Below are 24,949 nucleotides of genomic sequence, written 5' to 3'. Positions count from 1 at the left end.
CCTGAGATTAGCAGGGGAGGGAGGGAGCAGCGAACAGTGTTATGAATGGATAGAGTCTTTAACCCCCCAACACACTGAATAGTTTGTCACAGGCTGCTGCGGCTGTATGTGGAATGAGAGAAGCTGGCTGAGAGCTCTTGGATTCCTGAATCCTTGAGGCATGTGGTCTGATTAGCAGAACAAAACCCACACAGTGGGGAGGAGCAGACGTGGCTTCCCCCCTCCTCAAATGGAATTTTTCTCCCAGCAAGGGAAAGAGGTGGCTCAAAGTTTGTACTGACTTGCTACGGTTGTAAAAGAATTTGCAGACTATGTTTGGGGATAGCTCCACTTGTTTCTGAAGTCTTTGTTTCTACACAGGCTCTATTGTTTTGAAAAGAATAGTTCCCTTTTTATTCTTTGATCATGGTAGTTCAACCCTTAAATTTGGATGTTTTGTGGTGTAGGTTAAAATATCTATCAAAATCAAACAGGGTTTGGCCATGAAACTGTTGACGAGAAAATATTCCCAAGGGCTTATGTGCTTGTGGAAGGTTTTTAGTCTAACAAAGAGGACGTTAACAGCAAGGCAGTGTTTGAGCAAGAGTGATTATAGAGGGGATTACTTGCTTCTTGTCCTCCCTCTTTAATACATCTCTAAAGGGATTGTTTGGAGCTAGTTCGTGTAAATGGAGTAAGTTCAGGGATTCAGTCATGTTTCTTCACCTCTCTTGACTACTTCCTGTTTTTTTTTTTCTTACATTCACACAGCGTTCACCATTTTGTTCTTTGCTTGACTTGTTTTTGTTTTAGATGAGGTCCAGGGTTTTTTCAGGTTTAACCATCAGAAAGGATCAGCATCTTGCAGTTCCTAAACTTAACATCTGAACTGCGATAGCTTTAAAAAAATGAAATGTTTTCTGACGAGGCTGCTGGCTCTACATGTATTATGCACTCATTCCAGAAAGTTATGTCATTTTTTCCATAGTGAAAGTGATTTGGAGACAGAAGCAGCTCACAGTATAGACTAGTCGGTTTCTTAACACAGTTCTGCACACCAACTCCTGCTGTGTGATTATCTGTAATTGCCCTAAAAATACTGCTTAACTGGTTGTATAGTCTTTTGGGAAAACAAGCATTCACATTTGTGTGTGGCATGTTTTGATAGTTTTGGGTACGTGGAATGTAGTTTCATTGACATTGGTTGGAATGGAACCCTATTTCTGTGAAATGGGGTTAGAAAAAGAAGAGTTGAACCCCTTAAGGCATTCAGTCCATTAGTATATGAATAAAGCATTAATGACTCTGTGGTTTTACGAACCTTATTAGGTTTACAATGGCACAACACTCCAGCATTGAACAGGCTGTGTGAAAGGGGTTACAGAGCCAGATCAAATCAATGTCCATGTACACATACTTGCCACGCCTCTGCACACACTGCTGCAGTTTCATCCTGGCTTTTTTTTAGTTTAGTGTGAACGTAAAAAAAGAAAAAAGAAATATGTCTTAATGAGAGCGAATGTGTGAAAGGGGTATTATCAAAGTTTGTTGGCTGTAAAAGTGTTTGTCTTCTGGGTGTATGAGATATGTGTGTTATTGAAGCAGTCTCTTTTTTTAGTGTCGATTCCTGTTGCACACAACTTGGCTTGTCATTTTACACTCAGTTAAACCCTCACAGGAGTAGACAACTGAGCAAACACACATAATGGCTAATCCATTTTCTTATCTGTCAGATGGTGTTGTTTGAGGGTGTTAGTTTGTTGTTTTCTGCCTGAGGAGGTTGTCTGGGTTTTATCCCTCTCGTTGCAGTTTGTTGGATGTCAAAAGGCTGTCTGCCCCAAAATAGAGCAGCCATTCGACATTTCAGCATGAGAAATTGGAGAAGTGAGATCATGTGCGTGCCCTCCTCTGTGCTCCGTTTTGCCTAAGAGCCAAACTGAGAGGTCAGCCTCGAGTGCAAAGCTTTTATATGAACTCTAATCCAGTGCCCATTTGGAACATAATAGAATATCATCTGTTTAAATTTAAATAACTCCCCTTTGTGATTTTAAAATAGGGAATTTAACAATGTAGAGGTTTTCAAATTTCCCTCTTGAGAAGCATGCAGTAGAGGTTTGGTTCGTTGTGTCTGTGAGTGTGCATGCATGCTTCCAAAGCTTGGAAGTACAGATCTGAGATGAAAGGATTTTCTTTCCCATTCTAATCCACACAGACAGCTAGGCCCTTGTGATTATTCCTGCCCCCTTCTCTCCACTCATCTCTTTGAATACTGGGCCTTTCTAATACACCCTAAAAAGGGTTTCAAAAGGGGATTATACTGCTGATAGAAATTAAAGGGTGAACACGTCCGTCCTTTGGGACCAATGTCAAACATTTATGAGTTGACGGATTTTCTGCACCAAGCACAAAATGCGACTGAAAGTGGAACAGTTATAACAGGTTTACACTAAGGTTTACTACTAATATTGTTTTTAAATTATATGTTGGGAGGCTGAAACTGGCTGTTAAGATGTTCTGACAACTCCAGGTCTGTCCATATAGTCTCCTGATTGTACACTTTCACACTGTATACAAAAGCCAGATATTAATTTGAATAAGGCTGTTATCATTGTTGCCATTAAGGTTGACAGTCATGTGGAGAAATCATTTCAAAGTACAGTATCCAACCCCAAATTTGGTTGTCATTGGGGTATAAATCCAATACATTCTTGATAATTTGGGTAAAATGTATGCAGTTCACATTCCTTTAATTCTGCCACATTTGCTTTGGAATGACTTATTTGGCAAAGTATGATGCTCATGAGAGTATGACACTGCATGAAGCTGTTGATGTAGAACATGTTTGGGCGTTTTAAAACGAGGTAAAGAATCTTGTGGCTCGCTGACCTGGGCCACAGTCCAACAACTTAACGCTTCATCACCACCGAATCCCTAAAATCCTCTCACTGATCTACGGCTCTTCAGGAGAAAGACATAAATAAATAAACTACATATACATTAAGTGGACAGATACTGTTAGCCTGTGCTGTTCCCTTGCCCTACATGAAGTGTTGCTTTGCTGCCAACTTCTCGCAAACCTGATGACATGTAACTATTTGACTTAGGCATCACTGAGGCGGTCACTGTTTACATGACATTTTCAAACATATGTTGCTGGCAGAGGCTCCTGACCAGGGCCAGGATTTGGGGTATGAGCATTAAAATAACAATATATTTAAAAAAAATAACAATATATAAAAGAGTTATGATGAAGTTACTGTCAGCAGAATGACCAATTAAGCCTGCCCTATGCTACAGATGACTCTGCCAAACATTAGCTTCAAAGTGCATGTTCCATGTGGGAAATATTAAACGCCAAATGAAAGTCATAATAGACGGAGCTTCACTGAATAGGAGACCGCAATCCAGTGTAAATTGGATGCGCGACTGTGTAAAACAATTTTATTGACTCGGTGTCGAAAATATTGAATTGGACACTATGTACCTGAGACGTTTTAGCAGCCTTACCCTTTTATCCTTCCTTTTTCTCCTGAAAATCAGGTTGTCTTTACACAGCATACTCACATTCCAGACTTCTGAACTCCGTGTCTTTTAAATGTTTTGTATGTGCATGATTTACTGGATTAAAAGCCTTAAATGCCATAAGTGATAAATGTAGGTTGCCCTCTGCTTATGCCTCTCTTCAAAAACTGGATGTGTGCCAGTGACTTTTATAGTCTCCAGTGTACGAAGGTTTGATTTTTCTCATGCTGTTTCCTCTCCTTAAACAAGAGTACCACATGCATCAAAGTCACCCCTGCCACAGCAGAGTCCTCTTATGAATGCTGATATGCTCACCAGAGACTGCATCAGTGTCCTTGAATACAGAAACGTTGCATTATCTGTTGTAGGCAGAGAAAGGGTCCCCTGTCAAATTGTTGTTTGTCCTATCTTGCAGTGTTTTTCTCCCATCCTAGTTACAGACACGTTTGGTCAGCATACTGTTCAGTTGTTTTTATTCATTACGGTCCTGGGTAAGGCTGTGATGTGGGTAGTACAACTGGAAGTAATTAAGTAACCATAACTCTGCATAGAAAAACACTTAAGAATCCAGGTGGATATTGCCCTTTATGAGAATCAACACTGCACTGGCTGACACCTTAGAAACTATTATTCTTCCTGGGGTCGACACGTTCATTCATACCGAAAGGCATTATATTGTCCCCAATACGCACAAAACAGTGAATGTCTTTGGACAGGGAGGAAACCAAAACCACCTGGAAGAAGTCTATTCAGACACAGAATGAACATACACTAAAACTGTCAGGCCACCGCCCTTTGTGTTTTAAAGCCTTATTTATACCTGTAGGCATAGTTGGGTGCTCAAATAAAGGGCCTTGACAAGAACAAGGAAAATGAAAATATTAAAAAAAAAGCTTTAATATTAATAATATAATTGTTTAGCTGGATAAAGTTGCAACTCTGTCTTGGAAGTGGCCAGTTTTTACGTGACTGCATATCTTCTTGTGGTCGTTTGAATAATGTTCTGTATGTGCAGGGCTTGTTACCATGGTGGCCAAGAAAAGGGCATAGAATTTTGTTGCAGATGGGAGTACATCATAGTGAACATGTTAAACTTTCAAAATGTTAAAGTGAAAGTCGGGTCAGCCGCAGGGTGTTTTTCATTCCAGGGTTTAAACCATCCTCATGAAATAGGTCAAACTACTTTTCCTTTAATAGAGGTGTGACAAAAGTTGTCTTTCCCTTAAGCAAGATAGCATTATTGGGTTATAAAATACAGCAGGAAGCCATGTTTATGGCATCTGTTAACTGTCAGGATGCATCAAATATTGTCTTTCTGTGGGTGTAATAATAGCATTTCCTTTTTTTAAAGTGCAAACATCAGCTGTCAGTTTTTATTTTAACACATTTAACAATTACAATAAAACGTTATTATTTTGCACGATTCAGATGTTCATGATTTTCTCTCTTCTGTCTTGGTTCTTTTGGCTGCTAAATGATCCACTGTGTTTATCTGCTGTTTGGTGCTGAGTAGGTAGTGTGGTATTTTTGGAGTGTTTCAGCTGAGAAAAAGCTGCCTTATGTGGGCGAAAACAACACTATGAGAGAAGCAAGAATGAACCTGAACTATAAACATGTGGGCACACAAATTAAAAGCTAATATAGCTGCTGCAGATTTAGGTGATAATTATCTGCGAGTTTATTTTTGCTATCGGGAGTCATTTGGTACATTATTATTGACATCATGACGACAACAGCTTTGATTGTGAATTGGCGTTCAACTACCTTTTGTCGTATCGTGTTAGTGCAGAACTAACGTCAGGTTTATGACTTGGGACACCAAGAATAAAAAATTGGTTCCTCTTTAACGTTTTTGAATTGTTACTCCCGAGATGAACCCACGTTTCTTTTCCACCCAAAGAATGGACTATTGTGCACTGTCTTGTCCTTCTTTGTACTCTTTCCAAATTTCCCAGAAGAACTTTGTTGTGTTGGTGTAGTAGCAAGAAGAGATGATGCACGAGTGGATCAATAAAAGGTGATGTTAATATGGAAATGAGCTCTAGTTTGTAGTGGAGGCTGGGGAGTTGTTTAGTCCTTGGTGATGAGCTGAGCTCGCACATTCAATTACGTTTTGTAAGTGGGGCCTCTCTGTCCATCTGGAAAACTAAATTATATTTAATCATATCCATTAGGTTTATGTTTCCCTTGAAGAATGAGACATTTTGCTGCTAAATCCATTCGCTTAAATCAGACACTGTCACAATTATTATGGTATTTTCATTGTTAATAATATAGCTGAGGATATTACTCTAATGGTCATGGGAATTTAGTTATTTCTGTACAATAGGCGATTTAATATACCCAAAAATAGGATTCACACACTTTATTTTGCTGCATGACCTTGGGTTTTTTTTCCCAATTTAGCTCAGACTGAATGGCGAGTCTGTGACCTCAGTGTTTCCACTTGACTTTGTATACTGTACTCATGTTCGATACATTAGTTGTTTGCTGCAGAGCTTTATTGTCCTTCGTGGAAGTCGTGGCAAGTCAGCACCAAACATGAAAAAAGCATCAGTAGAGATTTTGAAGAATATCTTAACATATACTGTGAGTTGAATTATTAATTCATAACTCATCCCACATCTAGTGCTGGGAATGAATTATTTAACACCAAGGAGGAAACGTTCTTAGAATATATATATATATATATTTTAAATCGGCATAAAAGCCAAATATAGTTTGTAGCCAGCTCGAACTAATAAAGCAAAAAAATGACTTTTTTCATTATCTGTAACTGCAAACATCACACTGTGTTAAAAGCCATTTATCTTCGACTAACAATATATTAATCTGACATCCCCTTGGCTCCTAAGACTGTCAGTTTGACAGTAAGTCCTTAGGATAAATAAAGATAGATGTATCATCTGTGTTTATGGATAGCAGCTGCACACAGGGAGGAAGGAGGTGGAAGTAGAGGAGGCTGTGGGGGGGGACTACAATGACTGCACTGACTGTTTATTTTTATCAGGGCATTAGCAGATTAGGCACTCAAACTAACAAGGTCATCAAACTCTGATGGCTGAGAGCAGCAGACCTCTGCAAAGCGGCTGGCGGAGAGAGGAGATTTGGTGTGATATAGTGGGTTACACTTTACTCCTGCTCTGCCACAGCCTGGCTTTATTAGTGCTTTTAATGATCTGAAGGGCACAAAGATATAATTTGTTTAGAGAGTCCCTACCAGCAGTCAAGGCTTGACGGCTTTACTGTACCGTGCTGACATGTCACCACATGTTGTCTTGGAAACATCCGAGAGCGCAATCTGCTTTTGTTGTTACGCCAAAGTGCATCTACTGAGCAGCTTTAAACGGCTTTTAGATTGATTTGATACCTGGTAAAGTGGATCTTATTTCCAGGTCAGCCTCTTTTTAGCAGGAAAGGTTTCTCACTTAAGTCCCTGGATAATACCCAAGTCAGTACCAAGCTATAATTATCAAAACAAGTCATAGGCTTTGCCATGTGGATCAGAAAATAAACCGTAGAGTAACTTATCCTCCTACACTGTTCTTAGTGACATGCCTTCTCAACTATTTCTCCACACTCACCACTAAGAGTGTTGAAATGTCATGTGGTCATTGCCCTAAGGTGTATTAAGGTGTAAAAGGGTTTTGAGGGTGTAGTGCAAGAAGTACTGGCACTCAGTAATAGTGCACATCACCGTCCATTAAGATAGACATGGTTCAATGAGACAGCCAGCAGTAGAGGTCAATCAGAGTAGCAAGGCCCAGTTAAAGTAGCAGCATGAGCTGTGAGTGCAGCTCAGGCAGCACTATTTGCAGAACAGAGCGTTGTACTCTCTGCACATGTACAGACATATATCGCTGCTCCTACAGTCACAACCTTAACCTCTGCATCTTCATAATCTGCCTTTCTATCTAAACACCTTTTTTTTTAAATCGGATAGAATGTGAAAATTAATCACAAATGTTATCTACCAACTGCTGTGTAGCTATATTTAGCATTTTATTAGGGTTTAATTATTCACATGTTCAAGTTGCTAAATTCATGTTAACAGGTCACCCAGTTCCAAAGGGTGTGAAGTCTGTAAGACAAAACAATAGAAAGTCATTTGGCGTTAGTCAGAACTGTGTTTATTGATGTGCGGTTTAGGATTTTCTTTCTAATGTTTGGAGAAGGCACCACCCACAGCAGTGTGTCAACACAAGGGAAACAGACTAACAGAACAGCTATAAATAGTTTGAGGTCGGAGGCTCTGGGGAGATCTCACAGCCTGAATAACAACTTGTTTTCCTTGTGTAATATGTGGGACTAGTCAAATGTCTTTTGTTGCTTAACTGATAAGGTTTCTGGAAAGTATGTGCCTAGGAACATTTATTTTTGCTCAACCTAATGCATGCTGGAATGCAGGTACTTGGCTACAGCTGAATCGTAAACAAGAAGCACACAACTCTGGTTGCTAGATATTTTTTTTTTCCAGGCTGATCTCACAAGCTCGTGTTTGGCTAAAGCCTCAGACTTGTGAGAAGTCTGAATCATTGGTATTTGGGTGGGAATCTAGGTGGTGGAGTTGTTGATGACAGCCTCTCAGTTTGTTGTCAGGTTTCCCTTTGCTGTGAGATAAGATTTATGACTATGGAGAGGGCTGGCGAGAGAGAAATCCTCGTAGGCTCAGCTTAGCTTATCTGGATTTCTGCTCCCAGCACAGCCTCTCTCCCTGTCGGGACGCAAGTGGGTGACCTTGACAAGAATGTGGCTTATTGTTGTAATAGATACTGCTGTTGTCAACTGACCTATGGTCAGAGTGGGAGGATGAGAAATGGGAGAAAGGGAGCAGGGAAGAGGATTTCCAATAGAACCCATAATCCACATGCAGGTAGGATTATGTTAAAATACGTTACAGCTAATGAAATCTTAGTCGTCCAACATATATTCAGGATTAGAATAGAATTTAATAATCTTTGATCGAGAAATATACCATAGGGATTTTCTGACATTTTATTGATAAAGTGAGTATCATCGAGGCAGATCAATTAATATAATAATAGAAACAACGGACCTCCATGCCAGCAGTCAAATGATGCGCTATACTCAAAATAAGTAAAATAAATATTCATATAACACAAAACATCTATTTGCCTCTGTACAGCATATGTCCTCTATCTATAGACCCTCTTTAAGTTGTACCATTATGTGTTGCTAAGAACATCCTGCCACAAACCACAGAAGATCTTACAAACCAACCAGGCAAAGAGAATAGTCATGTTCCTGTTTTATGGTAGTATAATGGAGTACAGATGCATTATTCACAGCCTATTTCTCCTATAGGACACATTCTGACTGTGCTAAAGAGATTTTCAGGTTGCTCTGCTTCTATATGCTTAGGTTTCATGGTCCTCATGGCACCTAACAGCCTGCCCCCCAGTGTATTCCCAACCCAACCCCCAACCCTCTCGTCTAACAAACAATACTAGGCTCAGGCTCAAAGAAGCCAGCTGAGCCAGAGGAGAAAGAGGAAGGAATTAGGTTGACAAGGTCAAGCTGAACCAAGACAAGAGGGAAGTGTACCACACCACCTGCTGTATGTTAGCCGGTCAACCTGCCAGGCGTCCGTCCAGCCTGCCAAATATCTGAGCTAAGCAGGTACAAATGATGCCAGCTTATTTTAGTAAGTAGCTTCCTATTCTTACTTGTTTACAGAATGAAGCATGTGGTAATTATAGAAAGTGGAGGTGGAGTTAAATTATTTCTACTTACATCTATCTTAATATGCTTCACTGAATAACAACAGAAATATATGGTCAACGTACCTTTTTTCAGTTGCAAAATCTTCATATGTGGTTGCGCATTGTAACAGTGACGTGTCTTTTTAAAATGTATTTGAATGCATTGTTACTCATTGTGTAATAAAGGTTTAGGCAAGAGTACAGTTTGGGTCTAGACTGAAACACTTGTGAAGAGATTCAGGCTTTGACCAAGTGAAATCCCTGGGAACCAAACTGATCCAAAACTAATTTATTACAACAGTGGAGGATTGTGATGATCAAAGAATAGCTTCATTCAAAGATGATCAGTTCTGCAACAGTTGGTTGACACGTTTGAGCATTAAAATGCTTTTCAAAAGTTTAGTTCATTCAATAGTTAGACAGTTATGTTCCCATGCGAATCAGCTTTGATCACAGTGTGAAGCTTTTTCATGTAGTGTCATCATCAAGTTTAAATCTTTATCTTGGTTTTTGACCAAATAATCTACAGAACTATTAAATATTCGTGTGCTGCAATTATACGTGTGGCTTTATGGCTGGTATTATTGTGCCAACTGGTGAGATGTTTTCCAGCATTTTAACATAAATGCTAAAACTGTGGTGTGAAGTTGTTACTACCTTAAAATCTGTATAATTAAAATATAGACATAACACATGCCTTAAAAGCCAATTCTATTTTTATTTGTGGTTTTATTTCCTTGGTTAATTGCTGAAATGTGGTGACCCAGCACTTTTCTCTTCAACAGTAAAAGTAATATGAGCATTCATAGACCCCACTGTTCTGCCAAACGTGGGTGTAGTTTTACTTTTGCAGTAAAAGCACTGGAGTCTGTGTGACTTTGCTTTTCTGGGCAAATTAGGCCATCGCTTCATAACTGAGCAAATTGGTAAGCTCTACTTATTTTGGCTCGGTCCTCTACCCTGCGGTCCCCTGAGCCTTCTGTCTTTTTATATCACTTTTACTTCCCATCATGTAGCTGGTAGCTGTAGGAGCAGCCTCCTGACTAATCTATGTTGTCCTCTCATTAACCACTGCAGATGTCTTCACAGGTAAAGCCTCTCATACTCTCATGAGCACCTTTTCATCGATAAACCATTTTATGCTTATTCTAACTATAGTACTTAGTATAATCAAAGATAAATCTAAATTTGCAGCATGCAGCTGTATTGTGCCACTTACGAAAAGATATTAAATTTGATTACTGCTAAAGTTTACACAAATGTGGAACATTAATGTGTCTTTTTAGCAGTTGAGCTGTAAATCACAGTTGTTGCTGAGAGCTGTGAGAAGGAAATTGACTCAGTGGTGTGTATTAAGCTGTTTCTGTTGCAGACATTTGATGCTGTTTTTCACCGTTAAGTGTCAGGTTTCCATTGACATATACAATTTCAGGTTTTCTAAAAACAATTTTTTGTTTGACTTGCATGCTAAAATACGATGATAAGAAGTCATATGGCAAACGGCTTCTTTGTCAGGCAATAGCTGTTTAGATGGAAGATCCTGGCTTCCTCATTATATCTCCAAAGAAATTGTAGGTCATGGGTGAGCGACTTGTTCTCGGCTTAGCTTCCTCTCTGTGTTATTTGCGTGTGGTTATGCTTTCCTGAAAGCACAATTAGCAGCTAAAATTGAGAAGAGTTGCCTAGAAACAGAGTGCCTCTTGACAGCTGGTGGTCTACAGTAGATGTCAGGTGTTGTTTGTGTTTTCTCTGTCTCAGTTTCTGTGATTGCTCAGAGCATCAAAGAGAACGACTGTGGTTTTAGAAAAGGAATTAGGCCAGTGTGCAGTGAATGAAAACAATCGGGTAGGCTTTCATGACTTGGAATGGGAATCCAGTCATTTTATGTCTGTTTTTTTGTGTCCCCCGACTGAAATAAATGTTTTAGTAATCAAAGTAGATTTTCAATTGTAGCCCAATCCTAGTAGTGGTGTTACTTCAGTGTTCTCAATAACACAGCTAACTTTAAAAGCTACGCGATGATTGCATGCTGATTATCAGACTATCCTTTTTGTACTAGTTGGACATTAAACACTTTCCCTTAAAATTGATTTTGTCGATTCAACAATGCAGTATAGATTGCTGCACTCACATTGTTTGTATGTTGGCCAAATGAAGGGGCTGGGGTTCTTTCTCTTTACTGCATGTTAGTGGTGTTGAACAAAGTGCCAACCAGAACCAGCAAGAAGTGTAATCTCCGCCGGCCTTTGACCTCAGTAACTCACTAAAGATGTTCACAAGGTTTGCCCCTGGAGTCAAAGAGAATTACATAATTGAAGCAGGAACACTGCACTTCGCCGACTAATAGCACTTCAGCAAGGACTCGTTTTTACTTAATTATGGTGCCTTGTCAGAAAGAATTACATTTTCTCTTCGCAAGACAGATGTTTTCTTTCTTTTGATGTTGAAAACAGTGATAAATGCTTTTTCAGGCTAGAAAATCTACACTCTTTTTAATGGTTAAAGGAATAAACCAAGTTTTTGCTTTGATTCGTAGAAACTTAAGGTGTAAACAAATTTGTGTATTAATGCATTTGTCAACACTTTTAATGACATCAGTGGGCAACCACAATATACATGTGAATACAATACATACAGAATGACAATGAAGCAAAAACACAAACATATGTCATAGGTGAATTTGCATCTATTATCACTTTATTAATCATCACAAACAGGCAGACAGCAGACAGGTTGGGTTAACTATATACTCAACTTTCCTGAAGCTAGCCTGCATGTGTTTTATTGGTTTAACTGTCACTATAATTTTACACACTACATAATTATGTGCTTTGAAAAATTCCTTTTTTTATGACCCGACATGCATCATCTGACCTGGTTTTAGGACTCAGGACAATTAAACTGGCCCTAAAAAGTAAAATATAGAATGATTTAGCATATGCACAGTACAACAAAGGAAAGCATCTACACTTATGCAGAAAAAGTGAACCCAATTTACTGTGACCCCCGTGTTAAATATTACACTTGTGTAAAAGTGTTATCTTGGTTCTTAAGTATGACTCTTGGCCCATGACCCATGACTATTTTAGAAAAAAATATGTGCTACACACCACTGGATTGCATAATAATAAATCCAGAGCAAAGATATTTTTAACAGAGGTCAAATGGTTCAGGAGATTTACAAGATCCTTTGCAGATGTTTCTTATGTTCTCCTAAGTGTGTTCCTATCAGACCAAGTCTTGACGATACAGGTGGAGCTAAGGAACAGTGAAAAAACTCCTTCATTTAAAGTGACCCATTCCTTGGTCCATCTGCTAGTCCTGACAGGTGGTCTCCTCATGCCTGCTCAGCAAAGCTCTGATCACCAGTGTAACCAATGGTATCCAGCTGCATCACGTTCGGCTGCCATTTATACATTCCTCTGCATGTGTGTTTGCCGTGTCTATGAGCCACATGTGACCTCAGCATTTTCCAATGAGAATGAGAAGTCGAAGCTGAGAGAAAGGACGAGGGAGGCGAACTCCTACAAGCCTATGCCCACCCCTCGTGTTCACATACACTTGTTATAGCACCAAATTCATGATAAAGTGTTCTCATTTACAGCTATCTTGTTAGCCGCTCATGCATATTACAGGTTTTTACAGATGAGGTTGCCATTTTACTTACATTGCTAGCTGACTTTAGTGTGCTCCTCACTGAAGCATTCAAAGCATTCAGGGCGACTGCACATGGCTCCTCACTGCCCACAAGACTACAGCCAAGACAGGTGTCACAGTGTGACACTGCAGTGTAATCCTTTTCGTAATCCCCATCCAAGCTCTGTGCTCAGTTTCTTTATCCCAACTCTAATAAACAAGTTCAAGCTGAAGTTAATGTGTCTAGTAAAAAGTGCAGCATGCATCCATCTGCCACGGACCTTTTATTGTGCGATCACTTGAAGTCCAGGCAGTTCTTTCTCTGTCAGCACTCTGAGGTATGCACAACAGCAGTCCAAGATTCACAAGATTTTTGTCAGTGAGTTCAACATTATTTTTGCCAGTGTGGCTTTCTGCAAGAGTTGCCATGGGGTTTCAGTTAAGAAAAGGTTTGCGTGACACTCAAGCATTGTGGGTTTGGGGGAGATTTCAAAATCCTTCTGTAAAGTCTTGCAAGGAGGGGAAAAAAAATCATGGAATTTGGCTTCGGCTGAACGTCGGGTAGAGCCTTGTAATCTGACAAGTTGTGTAGTTCCAGTTGCCTGTGGGTTTTTTTTTTTTTTTTTTTTTGTACGAAACCCCGGACAAGACGTCAGGCATTTCACTGTGTGGGTTTACATTCTGCAGCTCCACAGTGAAAGTCCTTTTGTTCACTCATCCACCGACAGAACTTGGAAATAGAGCGGCATTGTTCATGCATATTATAATCTGGTCCCATTTCCGCTGTGCTTCTATTTTAATTGTTTTGTACCATTACTTAGTGAAAGGATTCTTTTTCTCCGGTATGACATTACACTGGCTTGTCAGCTTCTGAAGAAATAATTCTCCTTCTTTGCATGGTAACAGAAATCAAGAGGAGGATAAAATGAAGTCATAGCTCATTCAGGCATGATTACAATTAATCTGAAAATAGGAAAATAGGTATGACTGAAATTCATTAATTCATTTGTGGGAATTTTGACCCTCTGGAACTTGAGTGTATTTGTGTTGGGAAGTGTTTTAATACAAAAAGAATGATCAAAAGACTCAACTGAATCCTTGAACGTCACTTCTTTTTTTTGTTAATAGCTATTATTAGCATTATTAGCCCCTGCCATTCCTAATTGGTGGTTTATAGCTCCTGGTCTGGTTCACACAAATGCATTTTGTTTCAAGAATCACTGGGGAGTTGTACAATTGGTTGGATAATCAAAAAATAGAAAATCTTGTCCGTAGCAGTTGTTGGTTGGACGAATCTATGCAAAATATTATAATATTAATTGAGGAAAAATGGCCTCCAGATTTATTGACTATGAAAATAATTGTTTCTTGTAACCCTGGCCTGTAATAGCACTGTAATCTTCTCCTAGGCTACAATCATTTAAATATAAAATCACAAGAATGCTAATGGCAAGGCCAATGGCAGGCTGGTAGCATCTGCACCTAATTCAAGCACATGCTCCCTGTGCCTCAAGCACAAACAGGAAAGATTCCTGGACAGGTTTTGTACTTTGGGGTTTATCCAAACTGGAAACCAATCTGCCGGTTTCGTTATGGGAAGAGGGTTATTTCCAGGTCATCATTATGTCAGCTCACAAATATATCCGTATGTCATCTCCTGAAAAGTCATACACACAGAATGCGAGTGGGAGGTCTTCGAGTTAGTTTAGAGGAACCTGTTTGCACCTTTCATCATTTGCTGTCACTCTGAAAGAGGGGTTCATTGTGTGGTCTTGTCTGCAGCCCTCTCGTGTCTCCATAAGGCCTCGGAACAGTGTGTGGTGACAGCTCGGGTGATTACCTGTCCTGTCTCATTCACTCAGCCGGGCCTGCAGCTTGGCCACATCATGCATCAGAAGCTGACATGCAGTGATTACGATGTTGTTAGCTCTGACTCTCTGTTGCTCTCTGCACACATTAATTTGCCCTTCCTCTCGGGAGAAATGAGCTATCCATGCTGATTTCAGTAAACCATGAAATATGGAAGCTTCTGTGGTGACACGTCTTGAGCTAATATTAAATTTCATCAAGGACTAATGTTTGGTTTTCAAAGTACTGGCTTCATCTCAGATTTCTGTGACTGATGTGCCTGAGATGGAATAATTGATTGCGGATATTCTGAGGGTACTTCTCAAGTTGAGATACAAGAACATAATAAAAATATAAGAATTAAAAAGCTGATGAATGCTTTCTATTTCTGTTATCAAATGAGTCTTCTGGTGCATTGGGTATTGTTACGATCATTCAAGACTTGCATGAGCTGTGTAGTGCAGAAAGGTATAAATCCACTAAAAGCGGCGAAAATACAGATTTTTGCATCACAGATCATTTTGTCTGGCTACCTGACAGATATATTGTGTTGCTTTGTTAAACACTAGCTATGACAGTGATAGGAGGCAGAGGTTGTATAATTTTAGTGGTTTTAGGAATGCCATTAGTTTTGAGTATTGAGTCATTTCATTTGGACCAGGAATGTATATTTTATGCTTGTAAATACTGAGCCTTTTCTTAGAAAAAACTAAGTTGCTCATGGCACTTGGCACAAGTTTTTCTCTTGGGATGATGTAGTTGAGTTGTACTAGGAAGTCATTTGTTTCATTCTGGATCAAAGTGGTGGGTTTTCATCCCTGGTAGGATCAAACTTAAGCAAGTTGTTTTAGTCCTCCGCATCGTACACAGCTTGGAACAGTAAGTAGATTAGAACAACTATATAAAGAGTGTACAGGCTTATAATCCAATGTGTCAATTGTTGTTTTGTCTTCTAAGTCTAATTGGATCCAGCATTGGCAGCATATTCCCAAGCACTGAGTGGTTTATGCCCAATTAATAAATGTGCGGTATTGGCTGCAGCATGGCATTCCTCCTGCAGTTCAGCGCTAATGATTTGGAGCGCTTTTTGTCGACTGCCTTGAATAAAGAGCACTAAGCCTGGTGTCACTGTGGCCCTTAAATTACCATCAGTCTTCCTCTCTCTGTCTCTTTTCCACCTACACATTTTTCTGACTCCAGTTCTCTCCTGAGTTGCTCTCATCGTCTCCCTCCCTCGCTGTCCTTTTCATTTTGGGTTTTCACATGGGCCCACTGTCTGTTCATTGCTGTCACAGTGTGTCAGAACAGGTGGAATCAATTACTGACCCTCAGCGGCCCGCTCCCTTACCACAACTAGCTCTTTAATTGAGGGAATTAATGAGTGATCAGTCTGAGAGATGATTTGGTGTCATGGAGCTCGCACTGCTGTGTGCGAGGGAGAAAAGCTGGGGGAGGGATTATTTGGCCGACCCTGCCTAACTAATTCAGTCCTCCAACAGAGGCAGTCAAAGCAGTTCACATTTCCCTTGCTGCTTGCTAATCACCTCGAAGGTTGAGGAAAGACACAGTAGTACATTTCACCAACTGCTGCTGCATCACTTTCTCTGATGAAGATTGCCTTCAAGGGCCAGTGAAATACCACAATGTCAACCAGGCGTTCAGTACTTCCTGTCATTGTGGCATCCGTTAGCTGAATCCTAACGTCTGCTCTGTGTGTGTTTATACAGTGGTTCTGAAGCGTCTCATGTGTTCCTTTCTTCCTTTCTCAACCTCCACTTCTTTCTTCACAGATGGAATCTCCTGTCTCCACGCCAGCTCCTCCCCCCCTCCACCTCCTGGCCACAGTAGCCAACAGTGAGATTGCCTCGCCATGTGAGCAGATAATGGTGCGCACACGCTCGGTGGCGGTGAACACATCCGATGTGGCCCTGGCTACCGAACCTGAGTGCTTAGGGCCCTGTGAGCCTGGCACCAGTGTCAATCTGGAGGGCATTGTGTGGCAGGAAACCGAAGACGGTAAGAGAAGTGATTTAACATGCTGTTATTTAATCTCTTCCCTGTGAAATACAATGATTCCTGGATCGTGACATGGAGGAAGATCAGCTAAAAACATATGGGATAGTTTCTTTTATTTACATAACCAGCGCGGTTGTGTGGTTGCATTAAGACATCAAAGAGGTATTGGTTTTTCAGGGCCTCAGTGAAACCTCGGTCGTTTAAAAATTATCATCTTGCTGTCATTACCATACATATTTTGCCTGCTAAAATGTAATTGGATATGCCCAGGGTGCCTGAGGAAATGGTGGTGCTACTAATGCATGCTCTAACAGCACACATGCTGCATAACGTTGCCACAAAGAACAATTGGCAGGCAGTTCTTAGGTGGCCTTGATTTGTCTTTTTCTTTTCCCTTTTTTTCTTTGCCTGAGAGTATGTAGACGGTAGTTTGTTGCACAGAGATATCTGCTCGACAACAACGTGACTCACTACACAAAGCAAGAATGCCAGTTGGGAATAGAGTTGGCTCCTCTCCTGCAGTGCAGTCCGAGTGAAATCTTAGAGGCTCTCTGTTTTTTCCTCCCTTTGATCGAAACCACATTCAGCTTATTTAATTTTGAGATGTATCACTTGGACTATCAGGTTTTGCTGGGTCTGACACCCCCCCTCCCTTCCCCCGCTTTTTCTGTTGTGCATTTGAAATAATGTAAACACCTAATCTTCAAAGCAGCTCGTGCTCAGTCGCTCTGCGGGAATGGTGAGTGCATATCGCCCACACATTCACGGTGCTGCCTGTTAGTGAGGAACCCAACAGAAAAAAGGGTCCCTGCCTCATCAACATTCCCAAAGCACAGTCCCTGCTATTGAGTGGCTCTCCCCCTCTCTCCCTTTTCTGATTTTTGCTCCAGCTCTGGGCTGTGTCTGATTCACCCCTGTTCTCCCTCTCTGTTGCAGCTCTTTTCTGTTACCAAGCATCCAGCCAGTCACCTCTTGACTCTGTTTCCAAGCAAACTGGGAGAGAGCAGGAGTGCAAGGCGAAGGGTGGAGGTGTGGGGGGGTGGGTAGACAAGGCTACTTCTGTTAGTGACACAAACATGGCTCAGAGCCAACACCAGTACTATGTTTGTGCTCCCTCATTCTCTGCCTCCCACCGAGTGATTGAGCCTCCTTCTTGCCCTGCCCCCTCCCCTTTCCCCAACCAAGTCTGTCCTTTGCCTGCACTCACTCTCTCAGCTGCTATTTTGGCTGCAAGAGGTAGTGGTTTGGTCAGATCGAGCTGCATTTTCTTCTGATCTTACTCTATCTTGCTCAGTTGGTGTGGGGATTTTCAGTGGTTTTAAAAGTGCTATGGTTAGAAGAGAAGGTAGGGGTTGGTGGGGGCACTTTGCAGGTGTAGCACACAGGTTGTTATGGCCATCAGAGCTGTAGAGGCCTCTAGGATTTGGGGGGCTTCAACCTACCTCACCCCCTTTGAAGTCTCTCTTTTTTTATTTTCTCAGAATAAATCACGTGGCAGGTAGTACGAGTACAAAAATCAGATAAAATTGAAGGGTAAAACATGAAGCCTTATGTTTGAGTGCAGCTGTGAAGTGGCTGTTAGTTGTCTGTTGATGTGGCTTTTATGAAGAGATACTGTTTGAAGACAGCTTATTCACTGCAGAAAGAGAAATGTGTGCTGTTTCTGAATCCTAAAGGTTTTTTCATATTACCCTTTGTGGAGCAAATTTAGCATGTTTATGCTTGTAAAAACAGGTAAACTCTTTGTGTCATCCAGAAAACAGGTTTCTAGAGCAGTTAAAAAGTACAATCGTAGTCCGTCGGCACGCATTTCACTGAGATCTACTCTCTGCACTTCATCACGGTATTGATCCGCGTTATAAAGATCATACTTGGAGCGCACGCAAAATGATCCAGGCTGCGTGGATGCTTAGAACCCGCTTGGAGACGGAGAAGCGCACAGCGCGCCCTCGCTGTCTGATGTGTTCAGTCAGATCCTGCAGTAGAGTGCCTCAAAAAATCATAGACAGGCTATTCTGTTCTGATTTACTATAGCTATATGTGACCATCGGATTTATTTTTCTGCTGGACATTTTTTTAAACAAAATGTTTATTTATGCACTGGCCCTATTTAAATAAGATGTACACATGACATGAGTGGGGTCAAGTTATTTTATTTTATATTATGCATTGTTTGAATGTGCTAAATAAATATTTGCAATTGCTTTATTCTTTGAAACATTAATATTAAGTTATACACACAGTTATAGCCAAACATGCAATGGTACTAATAATTGGCTTAATACGTTGTTTTTCGGTTTTCGACCTTGGATTCCTCATTTTCGGTTTTCAGTTTTGGCCAAGAATTTTCATTTTGGTGCATCCCTAACAGTAACCATAAGTGTGTTTATGTGTGTGTAATTTCTGTAATTTTTTGCCATTCCAGCAATGTATGTATGTATTAATATACCATCAGTGTAGCTAAGATGAGAGTGAATATAGGTTGGGTTTTGCAAGGACACGTTTCTCGTGTATTGCATTTTCACACTACATTAAACAGCACAAAGATTTGTATTCCTGCTGCATCATTTTAATGGTATGAAGCCTGTAACAACCCACTGGCTAGTTTTAAAATGAAAGACAACCAGATGCTACATCTTACTGCACTGCCATTCAGTTGTTTTTCTCGAAGAGACTCATGAATGTAGACTTCTCACATTGTGTGGCAACTGAGCAAATGAGAACCAAATGAGGAAACCAAGCAAATCCAGACAGAGTACCAGGGAAGAGCAACAAACAGAGGCCCCAAAGACATAGCAGAGGCATCCTGATTAGCAGTGAAGTTGAGCAGTCCCCCACTTCTCTGCATGACAAGTCTCATACAGAGCTGTTTAGGCATGCACAGTGTGTGTGTGTGTGTGTGTGCGTTTCATTTAGCATGCCAACCAACAGCTGCTTCATCACCTCCGCCTTTCGGCCTTGTGGGAGTAAATGAACAACAGGCTCCCAGTAATTGTCTGTGCCTCACCCGACTCACCGAGTGCCAGAGAAAGAAACAGATGAGGGGGAAGCGAGCGACACCTAACAAAACGAGATCACAGAAGCTGCACTTTTCGACATTGTGGCTGATGAGGCTGAATAAATTTTTCAACTGTGTAATTTGAGCACAGATGTTGCCAAATCTGGATAGTAACAAGATTTAAATAGTAGCCTCATAGTGTCTCATGAATTGCTGAATGAACAAAAGAACTCCTTTTAAAAACACATACAGTTTAGTGCATACGATCCTGGATAGGAGGAAAAAATTGATAATATGACAGAAAGTGAGTCTGTGTCATGCTGTCAGTCTGGAAGTAAGTGAAGCATAGACAGGAGTGAGGGAGGGAGGGGTTGCATGGTATTTTAAGGCCCGGCACTGACACAAATCCCCTGAGCGCAGATGAGGCAGTGGCAGCTCCCAGGGTCGTGTCGGCAGAGTGATGGGCCAACCCCTCCCAGGCTTAGCATGCTGATACCTCCAAATGCCATCTCTAAAATGCTGGAGAAGTTTATTGCTCTTGAAACACAGCCCAGAACGCCTTGGCTCCTGCTCCAGGGCAGAGGGAACACAGAGGGGGCCCCTTTGGCCAAACACTGCAGCTCCATGCCAGTGCCAGTGTGCTGTTCACACACATACACACCCACACCCTCTAGTACACAGCAGGCTATTCCCCAAGCTGGTCCCACAGCTTCTTAAGCTCCCTAATAGATAAATAATACAGGCTGTTTGTAATAAATGTTTGTCTCCTGGATTATTCATGCAACACGCATCATTCAGTGTTGCGAGCATTGGCTTTAGCACAGGAGTTAAAAGCTCTTTGGCATCTGCATAGAAAAGAGGTCAGTGTGAAACGGATATTCCTGTATAAACATTTGAGCGATTTTTTTTTTTTTCCCCCTCTTCTATTTCTCCAACCCTGTCAGAGAGTTGAGAAGGAGAATATTGTATGAAAGGTGTACTTGGCTCTGTAGATCACTTGCCAGCTATGCTTCCCTGCCTCTTTGAAGACCACCTGTCAGTGGCCTCATTGAAATGTTTTTACAAAGGGGAGCGGTGGCTGCTCTTTGTGAACTTACTATAGAAACTGTCCTTGAAATGAGAGCGAGCATTGTCAGGGGGCCTGTAGCTGTCTGCAAGGCCAATGAGCATAAAGAAGATGGATAAAAATCAATTGCAGAGGACCAGCTTCTGTTAGTTACAGTAGAGGACATATTTAAAAAGAAAGACCAAAAGTGATGCTGCTTATTCTTTCTTGGTTTTCTTGCCTACTATGTTTTCCTAACCTACTAGACTAAGCTGTTAACTGAGACAGGTTAGTATCAGTTAACAGTAACACTGGGAAAACACACTGATACCTGCTAACTTGTCCTCTGTGGAAAAGGGTATTCCTTTCTCAGTTAAATGACTGCAGTAGGAGTCACACATGGAAAGACTTGCTTTTCCAGTGCACCTCCATCTACAACATCTGCAGCTCTTTGATTACCCTGTAAAAGAGCTGGATTCTCGCAAGTGATCACACAATAATCAGTGAGTCAGACCAATTAGTTTAGTGTGAGCAACTACCTGCACTAACAGACAAGTTCTGGGCTTGGTGGCGACACCCTCCTTTCAGAACAGTTTTTAAGAGCAGCTTTGTAGAAGATCCTCTTGATTTGTAAGAGGCCAAAAATTGGAACCATAATGTGACACACCAGGAAAAAAATCCAAAAGGAAAACACATCTACAGGCAATGAAAAATTAGAAAAGGTTGTTTTTTTGACTATGATCATAAAACTAGGATGTGAAAACTCCCTCCAGATATTTGTGCCTCATTGTTTTCTGAAGGAGGACTCTTATCCTACAAATATAGTCCCCAGGTGGTGTTGGCAAGATGGCACCCAAGTGAACCCTTGTGTCTCTAAGGAGTTCCTACTCTTATTGGCTGACAACTGCATTTTTTTCAAGCACTTAAAATGGCCTCGAAACAGAAATCATATGCCTGGAGGAACTGGGGGCTTTGCTAGTGGTTGTCATAAGATATCATGTTTGCTATATACACATCAGGGAGAGTTTGACTAATGCGCCTTTGGCAGACCTGTCTCTTATTCCCACCACCATCTCCTTAAAGGAAAAACACCAGAGGGTTTGTTTTAACAGAGAGATTGTAGATTTACCCAAATGACATTTAAGGAAGCTGCTCCTTGCATCAGTACAAATAATAAGCAGTGATAAGTAAAGGGGTCAAATATTCATTGTTCTGTTGTTACACACACATCTGGCTGTTGTTTTGTGGTCTGCCCCCCCACTGTAAAAGTAAATGTACTGATGTTGTTTTGTTGTAGAGGAAGTAGCTGCTGCATGCGGCTGATAATGTCGCACGATGCAAACGGCATACTAATGCTCCCTTCCTTTGCTTTTCAGTGGTATGAGAGAATTGACCTTCTCACAGGCTGTTATTCTTGTCAGTGCGAGTGACTTCACACTTTTACCTCTTATGAAGCAGAATGCAGCCTGAACTTTTCAGATAGGGCTCACTTGAATGGTGCAAAAATCCAAAATAAAATCATCACCCGCAAGCTGCATCAGATCTAAAAGTCTTTTAGCCTGGCCAGACGTACCCATTCACTTTGCAAATATTCTCTGGATCTGGGATCCCTCCCCTTTACTGCCAGCTCCACTCAGTAGAAACCTTATCGCACCAATCAAAACCCACTTATCTAAAATGGGGCAGGCTTTATGCAATGACCCACACAGGAACATCCAATATCTTGTTTGCAGAATTGCTGATAACACCTTGGATTTTACTACTTCTACATGCTGTTTGGGTGATTTGTATTGATACTAGTCTGATTGTATTCTATGTACCATCCCCTTGAAATCCAACTCTTAATCCACAGAGACTCCACAGACTAATTCCTTGTATAGTAAAATAGAAAAAGAATTAAGATGGCTGGCCAGGCTATAACTTTCTCTCTGGCACCAAGATATATAATTTTTATTGTGTGGTTTACAGTCTTCAGCTCCTTGGGGGTACCATGGCCTTATTGCTGATTAATCTGCAGGAGAACAGTAATTTGATTATATCACTTCTTGAAGTAACAATACCAGAATAAACTATGACTGCAGCAATAAGGAAGTACTTTAACCTTGTTATTAAACCTCCTGTTTACAGTAAAGGTGGGAATCCATCATGATGTTTACTTAGTTGTGATTGCCCTGTGGCTTCATTTAAGAAAATATCCAATATGTTTTATGGTAAAACATACTAGAGCAAAATAAGATGGCGTTCACTTTTCTGAATGTGCGATGCTCAGAATGTGTCAAGAATTGTTCGTGCAAGTGTGGCTCTTCAAGACTTGTGGATTCTATTGTTTTTAATCCCGTATTTAAGGTGGAAGGGTTTTGAACTTTACCTTATAGGCAATGAGAAGCAGAGCATTTGGTATCAAAGCAAAATACCCAATATTTTGGATGTTAAACTACTGCTAACAAGGAACTTGATTACAAAATGACTCGATTGTAAATTGGCAGCATCTACAAGCAACTCCTCTGATCTACTCTCACTTTTAAGCTCCTTAGCAAAAGCTTGAACGGCGTAAGGGAAAGATGTAAAGATTTAACCTGAAAGATAAAAAGAAAGCGCCTGCATTATCACTGAAGATCTTTTCTTGCAAAGTGTCAGCTGTAAACTGTAACACTGGTGTTGTCATGGGTTTATTATCCAGGAAGATTATCCAGGATACATTTTACTACTACCGAATATCCTCCACCTCCAGTGTTGCGAGTTCTTCCTAAATTGCTGTCTGCCCAGCATTTAGGATAAAGGTCAGTCTTGGGACTATGCGTTCTGACACTGACACAACCGGACAAGCTCGACTTCGTTTTATGCACCACAAGTGCAGAAACGTCGTTAAAATGGACTGTTGGAAACATGCTCAGACACTTGAATGCTCAAACGCTTCATTTGTCAAGGTTACAGTTATTGCTCATGGCAGCGCCCGGCTATCTTTTATCTTCTCCCAGTAATGAATACTGACACTACTTTTCTCATTGTTCTCACTTTCTCGTCTTCATGCTGCCTTGATGAGTGTTGCTTTTACTGCAGGGAAAATTGTAACTAGAGGGGGGGAGGGGAAGGATCTCTTATACTTTAGCTGAGTACATAGAGGGTCTGTCAATAATTGCATTGCTGTGTCTGACTATGTACTATAATAATTGCAAGTGCCGGTAATTGCTCACATAAGTATTTTTCTATCACACATCTCTTTCACACATTTAGAGACAAATAGAAACCTTTAATTTGATATTTTGCAAAAGCAACTGGATAACATCGCACCCTGTTATTACACAGAAGTGGTCTCTCATTTTCAAAGATAACAAAGACATTTCAACAAGGTCAGTTAGCGAAAATGCCATTAACCCCACTGAATTCCTGTTGAGCTGGAGCAGACCAGAGGTCAGGCAGTGAACTCATGGCCCTCCCAGATTTCACCAGCAGTAGAGGACCTGATATTTTGGCCCCAGCGTAACCTAATGAAATGTGTTAAGTAGGGAGGAGGGGAGTTTTCAGAGCAGGACATGGCAGTCACCCATGCAGCGGACAGGCTACTCCTGACTTAATTTTTCCCCTTTCATTACCCTCTTGTTCAAGTAATCTATTACAAGTACACGGTGGAGTCCGGCGCCTAAGTAGGCCCGCCATTTGTTGTTCAACAGCATTAAAGAGAAATGAGTGGTAAAATTACAGACCAATTCCTCTCATTAACATGGGCTTCACTCAGCTGTCCTCAGTGACCCTATTAAGACTGACACAAAGGACAGTGGAGGGGGGGTTGCAGGGAACGGGGGGGTTGCTCCTGATCACTCCGACCCTTTCCCTTCACCCCACAGCAGCCCTCCCCTAGCAAACAAATCCCAAGTGAACTGCAGTTCCAAAGAGCAACTTTTATTTCTGATCTTTGAACTCCAGTGAGTAAATAAAGGGCTCATAGCCCACTCAAACCCTGACATGTAACCCCCTCCCTCCTGTGCATGTAAACAAGTGATCACGCATGGAAAGTCTTCTTAGTTTCTTGTGTAATTTGTTTTCTGCCACAGGGAAATTTGTTTGGGTTCTTTCGTCAAGGGCTTACCATGTTTAGACAGACTTGGCATTGACATTGTTGTCCCAACAGCCTTAGAAAGTTTTTTTCCCCAAGGATTAAAAATACATACTTTAAAGAGACAT

At 41.0% G+C, this 24,949-nt stretch overlaps 1 protein-coding gene across 2 annotated transcripts in view; it reads left to right on the top strand.

The window, feature by feature from the left end:
• Positions 1 to 24,949, top strand: part of znf609b (zinc finger protein 609b) — a 65,728-nt gene that overhangs the window by 27,780 nt on the left and 12,999 nt on the right. The window contains exons 1-2 of one of the 2 annotated variants that reach the window (XM_028401466.1): positions 9,054 to 9,166; positions 16,499 to 16,724. In XM_028401466.1, coding sequence (XP_028257267.1) covers positions 16,499 to 16,724 — 226 coding nt within the window. In that variant the 5' untranslated portion in view covers positions 9,054 to 9,166. Of the gene's footprint in view, positions 1 to 9,053; positions 9,167 to 16,498; positions 16,725 to 24,949 lie in introns of those variants that run through there. The other variant, XM_028401465.1, reaches the window with a different exon arrangement.

Source organism: Parambassis ranga, chromosome 3, assembly GCF_900634625.1.
Source record: "Parambassis ranga chromosome 3, fParRan2.1, whole genome shotgun sequence".
In the NCBI taxonomy this organism is placed as follows: domain Eukaryota; kingdom Metazoa; phylum Chordata; class Actinopteri; family Ambassidae; genus Parambassis; species Parambassis ranga.
This window is presented reverse-complemented; position numbering and strand designations above follow the sequence as displayed.